The sequence below is a fragment of the Neoarius graeffei genome, chromosome 22 (genome assembly GCF_027579695.1).
Source record: "Neoarius graeffei isolate fNeoGra1 chromosome 22, fNeoGra1.pri, whole genome shotgun sequence".
NCBI classification, from domain to species: domain Eukaryota; kingdom Metazoa; phylum Chordata; class Actinopteri; order Siluriformes; family Ariidae; genus Neoarius; species Neoarius graeffei.
The window spans coordinates 714,806-729,341 of NC_083590.1; the positions used below are offsets into that span (position 1 = coordinate 714,806).

General features: G+C 42.0%; 1 protein-coding gene across 3 annotated transcripts in view; it reads left to right on the forward strand.

Moving 5' to 3' along the window:
* LOC132870489 (interferon-induced very large GTPase 1-like) overlaps positions 1-14,024 on the forward strand; it is a 28,242-nt gene extending 14,218 nt beyond the window's left edge. For all 3 annotated transcript variants that reach the window (XM_060904143.1, XM_060904142.1, XM_060904141.1), the window contains exons 5-6: positions 5,984-6,057; positions 8,307-14,024. In XM_060904143.1, the coding sequence (XP_060760126.1) occupies positions 5,984-6,057; positions 8,307-13,160 (4,928 nt within the window). In that variant the 3' untranslated portion in view covers positions 13,161-14,024. The remainder of the gene's footprint in view (positions 1-5,983; positions 6,058-8,306) is intronic.
* The last annotated feature ends 512 nt before the right edge of the window (positions 14,025-14,536 follow it).

The window sequence follows — 14,536 nt, forward strand, 5'->3', positions numbered from 1 at the left end:
GTGGAAACTTGAGTGCAAAACTGTTCATGACAACTGCAGTCCTAAAGTTAGCAAGTCAACTGTAGTCCTCAGCCATAAAAGCATTACTGTAAGAGTCCAGAGCATCCTCCAGGTGTGACTTTCAACTGTCCTCATGGGGCCGTCCTCCACAGGAGCGATGTGATGAGATTCCAACCAGACACAGGGCACCAGGATGGATCAGGCAGGTCCGAGGAGCAGAAGAGGTTCAGCATCTCGATCCCAGGATTGACCTGTAACTCAGAGGGACAGATGGGGGGAATCCTCTTGTGTTTTTACAGAAGTTAAAGGGTAAAAATCAAAGACTGTTAAGATGGAGTGTAATGCTGCAGGAATACAATCTTGATATAAGACATATTAAAGGCGAAAATAATGTAGTTGCAGATTGTCTGTCTCGAATATAAGACAATGTTTGTCTCAGCTGATTGTATTGCTCTCACTGTAATTTGTTTTATAATCTGTTAACATGTAGTTGGTAAAAAAAAAAAGTTTTTGTTGTCATCTGTTTTTTAAGGGGGAGGGTGTTGTGTACAAGATTGTTTGTTTGTTTTTGTTTTGACACGTGTCTGACCTAGTTGTTATGTGTGTGTTTATTAGATGGTTCTAGAAAGTTTTGTTTTGATAGTGTTTGGCTGATGTCAACTTCCTGTTTATATCAAAAGTGGTCTTTTCTGGAACAGTCTAGTTCAGTACGGAAGTAAACACAGACTGCGAGAAATCATGCATGTCTAGAACCAAGACTGAAATAAATAAAAGAGACATCGGCGCAGCTCTGGAGGGGGAGGGGTTTTCTTGCAGTCTTTTATATGGAGCTCTTCAGTGTTTATCAGGAGACGAGACCGTTCACTACTGTTGGTACGCTCTTGTTATGACATTCTATCCATATCAAGTGCATTTTATGATTTCACAGTATTTATTTATTTATTTGCTGAAACGGATCCATTTGACTACCCTTGGAGGTTTTTGTTAGGCTGGAGAACTGTTCGCTTTGTGTTTATAATTCCCAATGTGGAATTTTTGTGTGTCTACACGGACTTTGTTCTGTGTTTTTCCGTGGACAAGTGAGCCGGCGTTGGATTTGAACTTTGCGTTGTTTATATTGGGCCACTTCAAGCTGTTTGTTGAATGCTGTACTGGTTTCATGGACACAATTTCGTGACTGGCTGCCATGCTGTTGATTTAACCTTATTGTTACCATAGTCTGCTGTTTTCTAAGTCTGCTTTGTACATATTGTTGATACAATTACAGTTGTTGCAAACAAAAAACTAGCTTGCTGTTGTTTGTCTTGGTTTATTTCTGTACCGTAACACCATCAATTACTTTCACTTGGTCAAAGGCGTGTCTCAGAGACTCGTCACACAACTGCTCCAATAGGAAGTCCCCTAAGGAATTCCCCAGAGAGAGAGGAGGGCTCTCCCCACTCTGTTATCATGACATGGAGCTGATGCAGGCGTGCCTGAGATCACCTCCCCAGCCAACGTTGCCCAAGGATTCCCCCCGTGACGTGCTTCTGCAGGACCCACCCACTACTATTTGTTTCATTAATGTTTTAAATCCTGGCCAATTGATTCCCAGGATCAGGGTGTGAGTGAGACTCGGACTAACTGCGGTCTCTATGCTATGATTTTCTCCCTGTAAGTGGATAGTGATGGGGATCAGCAGATATTTGTGCATATCACTGTGCGCACACTTAACCTTCACCAAACGTGCATTTCCCAGTGCCCCGCATTGAGTCAGGCTTTGATGTATGGAGGTCTTATTACAACCCGAGTCCAACAAAGCCTGATGTGTACCCCCCCGCATACTCAGTGATCCTGTATGTCCCCGCTCAATCAGGGGAAGCCTGAGGTGCATCAGGGACACGAATCAGTAGCCCCACCTCCTTGCGGAAGTGCTGATTCCCCGCCTTCTCTCCCCAACTACAGACCTGCTCGAGGAGAAGGAAGGGGAGAAGGAGAAAGTGAGTGAGTGAGAGAGAGGGAGTTGTAGCACAGCCTGCTTGTGGATACACCATCAGATGCTCTTCGTTGACTTCGGCTCTGCCTTCAACACAGTCATTCCACACCACCTGGTAAGGAAACTTGGCCCACTTGGCATCAACACCACACTGTGCAGTTGGTTACTGGACTTCCTTACAGACAGACCCCAGACAGTACGATTTGGAAAAAAACTCCTCTGAGACCATCATTATAAACACTGGAGTCCCCCAGGGCTGTGTTCTGAACTCTCTGTTGTTCACCCTGATTACCCACGACTGCTGTGCCAAATACAACTCGAACCACATCATCAAGTTTGCAGATGACACAATAGTGGTGAGCTGCATCAGTAACAACGACGACGACTCAGACTACAAAGAGACTACTACATATTTGCTTTGTTATGCTGTTTCTTTGGTTACTTTAGTATTTTTCTTTCTTTGTATCTGACAACACTCATTTACCTTTTTGTATCTTAGTTATGTATTTAAGTAATTTCAATTGCTTAATAAATTATTTAAGGTTGCAGAATAGTGTGTCTTCCATCTTTGTCATGGTCTTGCGAGCCAGGCTGTGATACCTGCAGTACACAACATCTATGATTTCCAAAAACAATTTGAAATGTGGACTCGTCAGACCAGCGGTACAGTGGTGTAGTGGTTGGCACTGTTGCCTCACAGCAAGAAGGTTCTGGGTTTGAGCCCAGCGGCCGACGAGGGCCTTTCTGTGTGGAGTTTGCATGTTCTCCCCATGTCTGTGTGGGTTTCCTCCGGGTGCTCCGGTTTCCCCCACAGTCCAAAGACATGCAGGTTAGGTTAACTGGTGGCTCTAAATTGACCGTAGGTGTGAGTGTGAATGGTTGTTTGTCTCTGTGTCAGTTCTGCGATAACCTGGCAACTTGTCCAGGGTGAACCCTGCCTCTCTGTGACCCTGCAGAACAGGATAAGTGGCTACAGATAATGGATGGATGGATGGATGGATGGATGGATGGATGGATGGATGGACTCGTTAGACCACAGCACACTGTTCCACTTTCCATCAGTCCATCTCTGATGAGCTCAGGGCTGGAGAATTCAGCAATGTTTCTGGAAGTTGTGGATCTTTGGCTTTCACTTTGCATGGTAGATTCAAGAGTCAAAGATTTTTTATTGTCAATTCACTATATATCCAGGACTTATAGGAGAATCGAAATGCCGTTTCTCTCTCACCTTACTTGTCAAAACAGATAAATATTTATATTAAGAAAAACACTATATATAAATATTTATAAATATAGATAATATAGGTAAAAATACACTCTAAAATAAAACAATGTACAAAATAGCAGTAATGCAAATACAGTACAATATCTGTACGGAGATGGTGCTTAGAAGAGCAGCTTATGAGGTGAATATGAACAGTAGTGCAAATGAGCAATAGCAGCAGATACAACAGTAATGCAGATGATTGTAGTGTGATGTGCAAACAGATGAGACAGAGTTTCTTGTGTGAATGAATGTGTTACAGACCAGGGGTAGGGGGTAGGTAGTGGACAGAGTTCAGCATCCTGACAGCCTGGTGGATGAAGCTATTCAGTAATCTTGTGGAGCGGGCCCGGAGGCTCCGGTACCTTTTCCATGAGGGCAGGAGGCTGAAGAGTGAGTGTGAAGGGTGGGAGGTGTCACCAGCGATGCTGATGGCTCTGTGGGTGAGATGGGAGTGATAGATGTCCGTAATGGAGGGCTGAGGGGTACCATTGATCTTGCTGGCCGTGTTCACTATACGTTGCAGAGTCTTCCGGCAGGAGGCACTGCAGCCTCTGTACCACGCAGTGATGCAGCCAGTGAGGACACTCTCAATGGTGCCCCTGTAGAAAGAGCACATGATGGGGGGTGGGACTTGTGCACTCCTCAGTTTGCAGAGGAAGTAGAGGTGAGTTTGATCCTTCTTGGCCAGCGATGCGGTGTTGTTGGACCAGGAGAGGTCCTCAGCGATGTGCACCCCGAGGAATTTGGTGCTGCTCACCCTCTCCACTGCAGCACCGTCGATGGTCAGAGGGGGATGCTGTGAGTGACCTCTTCTGAAGTCGATCCCAATCTCTTTGGCCTTCCAAAGATGCAGTGATGAACTGTTTTAAAGACCACAGTTTTCTGTAATGTTTCTGAGCCCATGTAGTAATGTCCTTTATACAAATCATGTCGGTTTTTAATGTAGTGCTGCCTGAGGGGTTGAAGATCAAGGCTGTTCAGTGTTGGTTTTCATCCTTGCCCCTTATGTACAGAGATTTCTCTGGACTTTCTGAATCTTTTGATGATGATATGGATTGTCAATGGTGAAATCCCTAAATTCCTAGCAAGTGTACATTTGAGAAACATTGTTTTTCCACAAAGTGGTGAACTTCATCCCATCTTTGCTTGTGAATGACTGAGCCTTTGGAAGATGCCCCTTTCTTACCCAATCATGATACTATCACTTGTTACCAATTAACCTGTTTTACCTGTGTGATGATATTATGGATTGTTGATGGTGAAATCCCTAAATTCTTTGCAACTGTACATTGGAGAAACATGGTTCATAAACTGAGACTATTTGCCCATGCAGTTTTTCACAAACTGGTGAACCTTACCCCATCCCTGCTTGTGAATGATTGAGCTTTTCCAATGACCAATTAACCTGTAGAATGTTCCAAACAGGTTTGTTGTTTAGCATTGCACAACTTTCTCAGTCTTTTGTTGCTCCTGTCCCAACTTTTTTGGAACGTGCTGCAGGCATCAAATTCAGAATAAGTGCATATTTACAAAAAAAAGACTGGGAGGAGTTCGGTGAGGCCATGGAGGAGGACTATCGGTCGGCCTCAAGGAAATTCTGGCAAACCGTCCGGCGCCTCAGGAGGGGGAAGCGGTACTCTGCCAACACTGTTTACAGTGCGGCTGGGGAGCTGTTGACCTCGACTGGGGATATTGTCGGGCGGTGGAAGGAATACTTTGAGGATCTCCTCAAGCCCAACGTCACGTCTTCCATTGAGGAAGCGGAGGCTGATGACTCAGAGGTGGACTCGTCCATTACACAAGCCGAAGTCACTGAAAAGAAAATAAATAATAAAGTTTATTCATATGAACATGAAATATCTTGGCTTTGTATCATATTCAATTGATTATATGTTCAAAATGATTTGCAAATCATTGCAATCTGTATTTATTTCCATTTTACACGGCATCCGAACTTTTTTGGAATCAGGGTTGTACAACATAAGTAGTTCCCATTTAATATTGTTTCCACTAGATGTAGGATTTCCTGACAAATGGCTATAAATACTGTGTTTATTGTTAACTTATTTATTGAAAGGTTATTCATGAAATAAGTCCTGTGATAGACTGGTGACCTACACTGTATGTACCCCACCTCTCGCCTGAAGTCAGTTGGAATTGGCTCCAGCTTCACTCACAATCCTGATGTGGTATTGAAAACAGAAGGATGGATGGATGTTTGTGAAATGATAAAATAATCATACTTCAGGAAAACAAACTCCCCTGACCTCCCTGCATACACCAGTGTTTCAGCTTTTTACAGAGTTCGGAGATTTGTTTACATTCCTAGGAACAATATTTTTGAGACCTGAAGTGGGAGGATAACACAAATTACCAAGAAGTGCCAATAACTAAAAATTACATTTTAGTGTTCAATGTCTAGCATATATGACCCCCACATTTTTAACAACAAAAAACCCCTCCGTTTCTCCATTTTTTTGGCCTCGTACAATTACAGGATTCCAAAACATTGCCATGAAACAAACTGAGATTCCTGACATGTTGTACAAAATTGTCTAACTGCCAAATATTATGTTTGCCGATTATGCAATTGTCATGTAACAAATTTGTTTAAAAAAATCCTCAGAGGACTGGAAGGTCAATATAATGTTTGTAGTGTATGTTCTCCTGTTTAGACAGATTATAGTAAATTTTTGGTTTGTTGGCACCATGTCCTCTTTCATCATTTATTGTATTTTCAGACCATAAGGTTCAACTACCAGATGAGGATGAAGAATCTTTTGCCACCAGAAAAGGTGCAGATGAACACAGAAAGGTAACTGAAGTCACTTCACTGTCTTCCTGTCACATGTAGACTCAGACTCAAAACTCCTGTCTGCCTTCTGGGTGTCATAATATAGCTGCGCCATACTACCCATACATATACTGTAGTTTACAGCTGTGCATCTAAATCAGGTCTTGTCACACGGCACATGATCATACTGGAAGTAGCCATTTCTTAGGTGGTAAATTGTGGCAGTGAAGGAGATGCATCTGGTCAGCAGTAATATAATAATTGGTATTAAGGGTCACAGTTTGTGCAAAGAAAGCACATCGTTAGATCACCAACACCAACCTAAACAGATGACACAAGGCAGGGTGGGATCCACACTGATTCATAATTGATTATTCTGAATTCACCATCTTCATGTCGGAGCAGAAATCAAGATTCATTCGACCAAGTTTTTATAATCTTAAACTGTCCAGTTTTAGTGACCCTGTGTTCACTGTATTAATATTCATGCCCATGCTTTTGGAATGAAATTTTACAGCATTCCTTTTCCATTCCAGTATTTCTGAAGGCTTCATGAACTGAATCCCACGCACGGGCGATTGCTCTAAGACAGTGAGGGAGGCTCAGCCTCCTCTAAAAATGACGAACATCGTGTAGGATGAATTGCGCTAGGCTTATGTTATAGCCGACCTTATAACATTGCTATTTCAGATCCAGAATCATAGAAATATATGTGCTCAACCCAACTACAGTGCGAAATCATTCCGTTATAACTTTCCCCAGTTCGCCTAATGTGTGCGTGAGTTTTTCCCCCTCGTGACAGCGCGATGCAGCCCAGCCTCAGTGGATTGGGAGCTATGTGCTTGTCAATCTCAAAATGCAAGACGATTATTGGACAAATACTGCGAAAACGCCCGCCCACGGAGTCTCATGGACTCCCAGCCTCAATGGACTTCAACGGCATTTGGGAGCTCTGCGCTTTTCAATCTCAAAATGCAAGACGGTTATTGGACAAATACTGCGAAAATGCCCGCCCACGGACTCCGAGCCTCACATGGGAGGGACATGGCAGTTTCCGCGAGGAGACTGGTGATTGGTGAAAGCGGCTGGATATTTTCTTTGATTGACAGCTCGTTTCAACTATAGACAGGCAGCGGTACAGTGTTGCCAGATTGGGCAGTTTCCCGCCCAATTGGGTGGTTTTAAGTGCATTTTGGCGGGTTTTGAACATATTTTGGGCTGGATAACGTCAGCAGTATTTGGCAACATCAGTTCAGTCCCATGCGGATTCGCAAGTGCTGTGGTGTATTGTAAGAGATCAGCTTACATTTCGATTTCATTCATTACATACGGTTTCTACCAGCTTTTTTAGTTTGTATATATTTTCATTGTAAATAAAGTGTAAATATATTGTTGTCAAGTTTGCTATCTTAGGTCCAGAAATTTCGTTTATTTGAGTGACTGAACTTGAACTTGAGGGGGCTAGTCAGCTAGCAAGAAAGCTGCGCACGGATGCCAAGCATTGCTGATTTAATTTTGGCGAAGCCATTTGCGAGTCTTCCTTTCGAGGAAAAAATTAAAATTAAAGAGCAGGGTAGACCAACGCCTCAAATTGACTTGGTGAAAAAGGTAGGGAATAATACTCGTTCCTTTCAGCTCTCCTGGTACGAGAAAGTGAATTGGCTAACAGCAAGTGACCCACATCAACAACAGTAAATAGGCTACTTTAGTAATATGTCATGGATGGACCAAAAATATAGAATCTATTTAAAATGTTTATGCTGAGTATATTATATTGGAATATATGTTTTTCTGGATATGAATTAAACACAGCTACAATTTGGAAAACATTTTTAAACAAAAACACAGCCGAGGTCAATTTTTAAACAACATGCCACAATTTTAAAATATAAAATGTTAAAATATACCCCCCCAACAGCACTATCATGTATATTGGACAGTAGGCTAATGGGCCAAAAGAACCTGTTATTTCACAGTTTGTGACCCTGCCAACAATCAGCCAGATCAGAGGAAAGAGTATGGGCAAAATTGATGTGTTTTTTCTTTTAAAATCTGGAAATATCGTAACCGACCAGCCTCCCCTGTTTGAAAGACTACCAGCCGCCACTGATCCCATGTATTAAATTACAAAAGTGAAATGTTAAACACTTTTATTTAGTGCTGGTTGTTGCCAAAGTGATTTGATTGGAAGATATTTTCAAAATGTAAAAACATGTTCTTTTGAGTATTACATGGAAGTAAATTATTATTTAATGTTATTTATTTCGCAGGGACAAGCATCAGGGTGTGAAGGTAATCAGTCAAGGGATGGACAAAACCAAAACAAGGAAGAAGATAAACTTAGAAAGGAGAACATAAGACAGCTTTTCAGCAGACTCAATCTCGATACGCAACATACACTGAAAATTGGTGAATTTCTAAAAATAACAGCATCCTCGCTGAAATGTCATGAACTGTGTGCTGAAAAGGATTTAGTTCACACTTTCCTACACAGGCTGATCATGATGGACTACACTGCAAGATATATCCGACTGAGACAAGTCACTAAAATCAACATTCAACGCAATGACAAAAAATCAAAAGATATATTGTCTCTCCTCTTCGACAGTGAACCAGTGGGTAGCAGGGCAGTAGAGCAGTTCCACGTTCACCCAATGGATATTCAGATGGCTGTCTTTCACTGTGCAGACAACTTTCTTCGACAGTTAATGGTAACAAAGCTCTCACAGTGTCAGTACGCTGTACCTCTGCTTGTACCCAACCCCACCACAGGGGAAATTGAATTTCCCCTGTGGACTTTTCGGCAAATTAAAAAAAGTTGGAAGTCAAAAGATGTTAAAGGTAATACAACAAGCAACTGCAGATCAATAGTTGGAGTTGAAACTCCAATGGTGGCCTTCCTCAGATTGGGCTCTGTGTCCTCATCCAAGTCACAGCTGATGAATAACTTAATCAATGATCGACATCATACATTTTTTGACAGGAACTGCCCCCAGGACAGCAAAACTAGACTTCTGATGAATGGTGTTGTTGAAATTGCCTGGTATTGCCCATCTGGAAAGAACTCTGATTGGCTTCCTGACTGTGTTGCCTTCTGTAATTTTCATGGAGATGCAGGAACCAACACCATCCAGCGTGAGATTGTGACAAAATGGTCCACAGTAAATGTACTTGTGTCTACACTTAGTAAGGATGAAAGTAAAAGGACAATAATTGAGGAGCTCTTCAAATCCACAAAGCCTCTCATTTTCCTTCTTACTGACAGTGACTCAGCTGGAGAGGAGCTGTGTGAAGGAAAGTATCGAATTGGTTTGAAAGATAGAAGCCAGTCTGATGTGACTGAGGAATTAAGAAAGACAATCAAAGAATGCATAAAATCATCTACTTTTAAACTTGAGAATGTTGCCACAGAACCTAATATAGTTGTGGATGAAGAGAAAGGAGATTGCCAAAGAGCAAAAGAAGCAGCAAACCAGCTCATGAGCCTGTTTAATGATGAAAATCTGACAAAGATCAAAGAAAAATACTTGCCCTGTCAAGGAAAACTGTGGCATGACTGGTGTCAAGAGAACAAAAAACTCTACCGCTTAACGGGACATCTAGAAAACCACAAAATGTCTATAAAACAGGAAATGAATAAAATACGCAATCAACAGCATAAATTAGATGTCAGCTGCCTCCTGAAACTTTTTCTTGAGAAGCTAAATGCACTAACAGAAAATGAAAAGGTCTATTTTCTCAAGTGGGTTGGAATGCTACTGGACAGTTGCACCTCAGATTGTCTGTCCTGGCTTCATCATGAATATAATGAACAGTGGTCCAGGGTGTTGGATTTGAAGAAAAAACACATCATGTCACCATCATTCAGTGCGCAACAAGCAAAACTTGAAAAAATTTCCAAAGACCTGAACGCTGCCACCTTTGGTGTAGAACACATCCTTAGAGAAATGGGGCAGGTTTTTGAAGCCTGTATGTCAGTACAAAATACAGAACTAACAAATGAGGCAAAATTAAGCTTCTCCTGTCTTCCTCAGATAGCTGCAGAAATTATTGTGACCGGATACCCACTGGAGATAATGGATGGTGATGCTGCGCATATTCCTCTGATCTGGGTTTCAGCAGTGCTAGATGAACTTGTGAAGATACTGGGAGATCAGAGAGTGTTTGTGCTGTCAGTTCTGGGGATTCAGAGCTCTGGGAAATCCACCATGCTGAACGCCATGTTTGGACTCCAGTTTGCTGTCAGTGCTGGAAGGTGCACCAGAGGAGCCTTCATGCAGCTGGTCAGAGTGTCAGAGGAGATGAAGAAAGAGCTGAAGTTTGACTACATTCTAGTTGTTGACACTGAAGGACTTAGAGCTTTAGAGCAGGCTGAGAAAACGACCATACATCATGATAATGAACTTGCCACATTTGTTGTTGGTCTTGGAAACCTGACCTTGATCAACATCTTTGGAGAGAACCCTGCTGAGATGCAGGACATCCTTCAGATTGTTGTTCAAGCCTTCCTGAGGATGAAGAAGGTCCGACTATATCCCAGCTGTTTGTTTGTCCATCAGAATGTTGGAGACATCACAGCTGGAGAAAAAACAATGGAAGGAAGGAGACGCTTACAGGAAAAACTGGATGACATGACCAAGCTAGCATCTAAAGAAGAAGACTGTGATGCTCAATGTTTTAGTGATATCATTACGTTTGATGTACAAAATGATGTTAGGTACTTTGCACAGCTCTGGGAGGGCAGTCCACCCATGGCACCACCAAACCCATCATACAGTGAAAATGTTGATGAGCTAAGAAGAACTATTTTGTCAAAAATATCCACAAACTATGGTGTGACACTTTCACAGTTTAAATCAAGCATCAGTGATTTGTGGAATGCACTTCTAAATGAAAACTTTGTGTTCAGCTTTAGAAACACTCTAGAGATTGCAGTGTACAGGAAACTAGAGCATGAATACACTAAATGGACGTGGAGCCTCAGGAGTACCATGCTTACAGTTGAGAACAAACTGCTTAACAGAGTCAACAATGAAAGATTGCTGAGGATTGAGGAAAAGGATCTTGTGGCAGAAATGAGAGAGTTGAAAAAAGAAGTAGATAAGGCAGTAGACCACTTTTTCAGGGAGGACCGTGATAAAGATATTCTGATCCAGTGGCAAGAAAGGTTTGAAAGAAAAATCACGGATCTTTACAGTGAACTTGTGGAAGTGGCAAAAAGAAAATTGGATCATATTTATCAACAAAAAATTGCAAGAGAGAAGGTTGATGAAGAAAAGACAAGGTATGAAAATAAACTCTTTAAACTAAGCAAAGAGCTTGCTTTGGATTTGAAAAACAATCAAATGGATATAAATGCACTCAGGAACAAATTTGATGATGTTTGGTCCATCTGGCTCTCTGAAGTGACGCAGGATGCTCCCATGGTTGGTGACATTGATGTTTTTGGAGATGTAACAAAAATTTTGTCTGAGACATATGAGCTGGCATTTGTCTGTGATCAACAGACTCTGGGCAATTACAAAAAACTTGATGTCTTAGGAGATTATTCTGATTATGTCATTTTCAAAAAGTCTCAAGCGCCCCTTCCAACAGAGGAGTACCGAACAGGTGTAGATGTGCATGAAACTGACAAACCTGGTCTATGGCATCGCGCACGCACCATCGTCAGTAATGCATATAATTCACTTCTTCCAGGAAAATATCAACCAGAAAAAACGTCGACAACAAATAAGTTAACATCAAAGGATAATGATCAATTACGGGCCTTTGTAAATAATGTTTTCCAACAAAGTAAGAATGAAATTCAGAGACTATCCAGTGCAGAGCTTGGGTATAATCACAGCTACATTCAACAAATAATTGAATCTGTCAAAACCAGTATAAATGCACATCAGAAGAAGATGACTGGGTACATACTCAAGAAGGAGTTCACAGTAGACCTCTGCCTTCATGTCTGTACTTTTGCTGTTGACCAGTTTACCAAGCTTCACATGAAATTCAAGGAAGCAAATAATGTCAGACTCTATCTAAAGAAACAGAAGCCTCAATACTTCAATATCTTCAAGAATTATTACAATGGTGCGAGCTCAGCAGCAGTGTTTGGTGAATTCATTGTGGACAAACTTGAGCCGTCTATCCTGCAGGCAGCATACGACCAAACTGCCATTGATGTAGCTGAGAAAATGAAATGCAACGTTCCAGCATTCAGTGGAAACAGGTCAAATCTGGAAAAACACATTCTGACATCACTAGCAGAAGACGAGGACTTTGAGAACTATATTGAATACATTCACAAGCCCAAAGAACATTTCAATCACTTTATTACCAAGGAAGTAAATCAGTACATCCTCACAGACAAAGGTGAAGAGGTTCTGGAAACAATCAAAACCAACATCAAGTCCAAAACAAAGTGTGTGATGGATGCTGTCAATAGAGCAACAGAAGACGTCAGTAAAAAAAACGGAGACATCGACATGTGGCTGGAGAACTTCTCCAAAGAGCTAAAAGATGAGCTTCAGTTTAAAGAAGAATCGTGTCCTGAGCAGAAAGAAATTACAGACCTTGGCTTTCTCCAAGAGCTTGCAAATAAGGGCCTGACTGACACCATGGAAAAATTATGCAGTGAATTCAAAACCATTTCTGACCTCAAACAGGAAATGTTCAGGAAGAAGCCAAATGAGATTCTGATTGAACACCTCTGTCGATGTTGTTGGGTTCAGTGTCCATTCTGCAATGCCATCTGTACCAACACAATGGAGGATCATGATGGAGATCATCGTGTTCGTTTCCATCGCAACTGTGGAGTCAATGGATGGTCTTTCATGTTTTCAGAAAATCTTGGAGTTGATTTCTGCACAACTGCTGTTTCAAGTAACATGTTTTTTCGTACATCTGCTGGTGTGTTTGCATTTAAAGAGTACAGAAAAGCGGGTGGAGACTATGCCAAGTGGAACATCAGCCCTGACAACTCTGAGATGCCCTACTGGAAGTGGTTTGTGTGTAGGTTCCAGGAAGACCTGGAAAAGCACTACAAAAGAAAATTCACAGGGAATGGAGTGATTCCTCATGAATGGAAGGAGATCACTAGAGCTCGAGCCATTGAAAGCTTAAGTGAGTCATAGTTATAATTAGTGTGCTAGTAATAGCACTGAAAATCTGAGTTCGGAGCAGCATCCAAACACGGCCGTTCCAGACTACGTTTCCCGAGCTCCACAGTGCCCCTCCTCCCCCGAATATTAGGAAGTGCACCTGTTTCCCATTTTCCCAGTAATCACCCCTCTATATAAGCTCAGCAAACAGTCACTCGAGTTGTGAAGTATTGTTCTGTGTCCTCGTGTCTGATCGTACCAAGCCTTTGGTTTAGTTCCTGACTTCCAGTGACTTTGACCTTACTTTCCATTAACTTTCTGACTTTGAACTCTCACCTGACCTTTGAAATACTGTTCATACATCGACCGACCCTTGCCTGACCCTGACTACATCTTCAGTTTGCCAATTTGGATTTGGCTTCCGGTTTGCAATGCACCTGCTCTCCCCTGTGCCTGCATCCATAAGTACCTGCACCCTGACGTAGTGTTGGAACAGCATGGATATTTGAGTGGAAAACTGAAACGGCTCCAGCTAATGTGAGGGAAATGAAAATAAGAATAAAATCAAATCTTTTTGAAGAACAAAAAATCAAATCTTCAAGAAAAGGACTGGAAGCACATCTCACATGCAGAGCTGTAGTATGAGTAAAAGCAGGCAGAACCCTGAGGTAGTTTATCGTATTTAGTATCTTTCAGTATTTCCTGGTATTTTCAGTGTCTTTCATCAATATTTCCTGTTGTGTTCATATTGCAGAAGGTTCCATTCTGCAATTTGATCTGATGTTTTAGAGTTTTATTCACACATTCACATTATCTCTAGCCGCTTTATCCTTCTACAGGGTCGCAGGCAAGCTGGAGCCTATCCCAGCTGACTACGGGCGAAAGGCGGGGTACACCCTGGACAAGTCGCCAGGTCATCACAGGGCTGACACATAGACACAGACAACCATTCACACTCACATTCACACCTACGGTCAATTTAGAGTCACCAGTTAACCTAACCTGCATGTCTTTGGACTGTGGGGGAAACCGGAGCACCCGGAGGAAACCCACGCGGACACGGGGAGAACATGCAAACTCCACACAGAAAGGCCCTCGCCGGCCCCGAACCCAGGACCTTCTTGCTGTGAGGCGACAGCGCTAACCACTACACCACCGTGCCGCCAGAGTTTTATTTCTCAGAATAATACATTTCAAATTTATCTAAATTATAATAATTATCTCTACTATTCCTTTTATTTTGGGCCTTACTTAGCATACCCCTGATATTTTTACTACAGTCAAGGATACTACAGATAAATTCTCTGATGCCTGCATTAAGTTTTCAAGATACTGAACTGTTGTATTAAATATATTTCTCATCTCATCTCATTATCTCTAGCCGCTTTATCCTTCTACAGGGTCGCAGG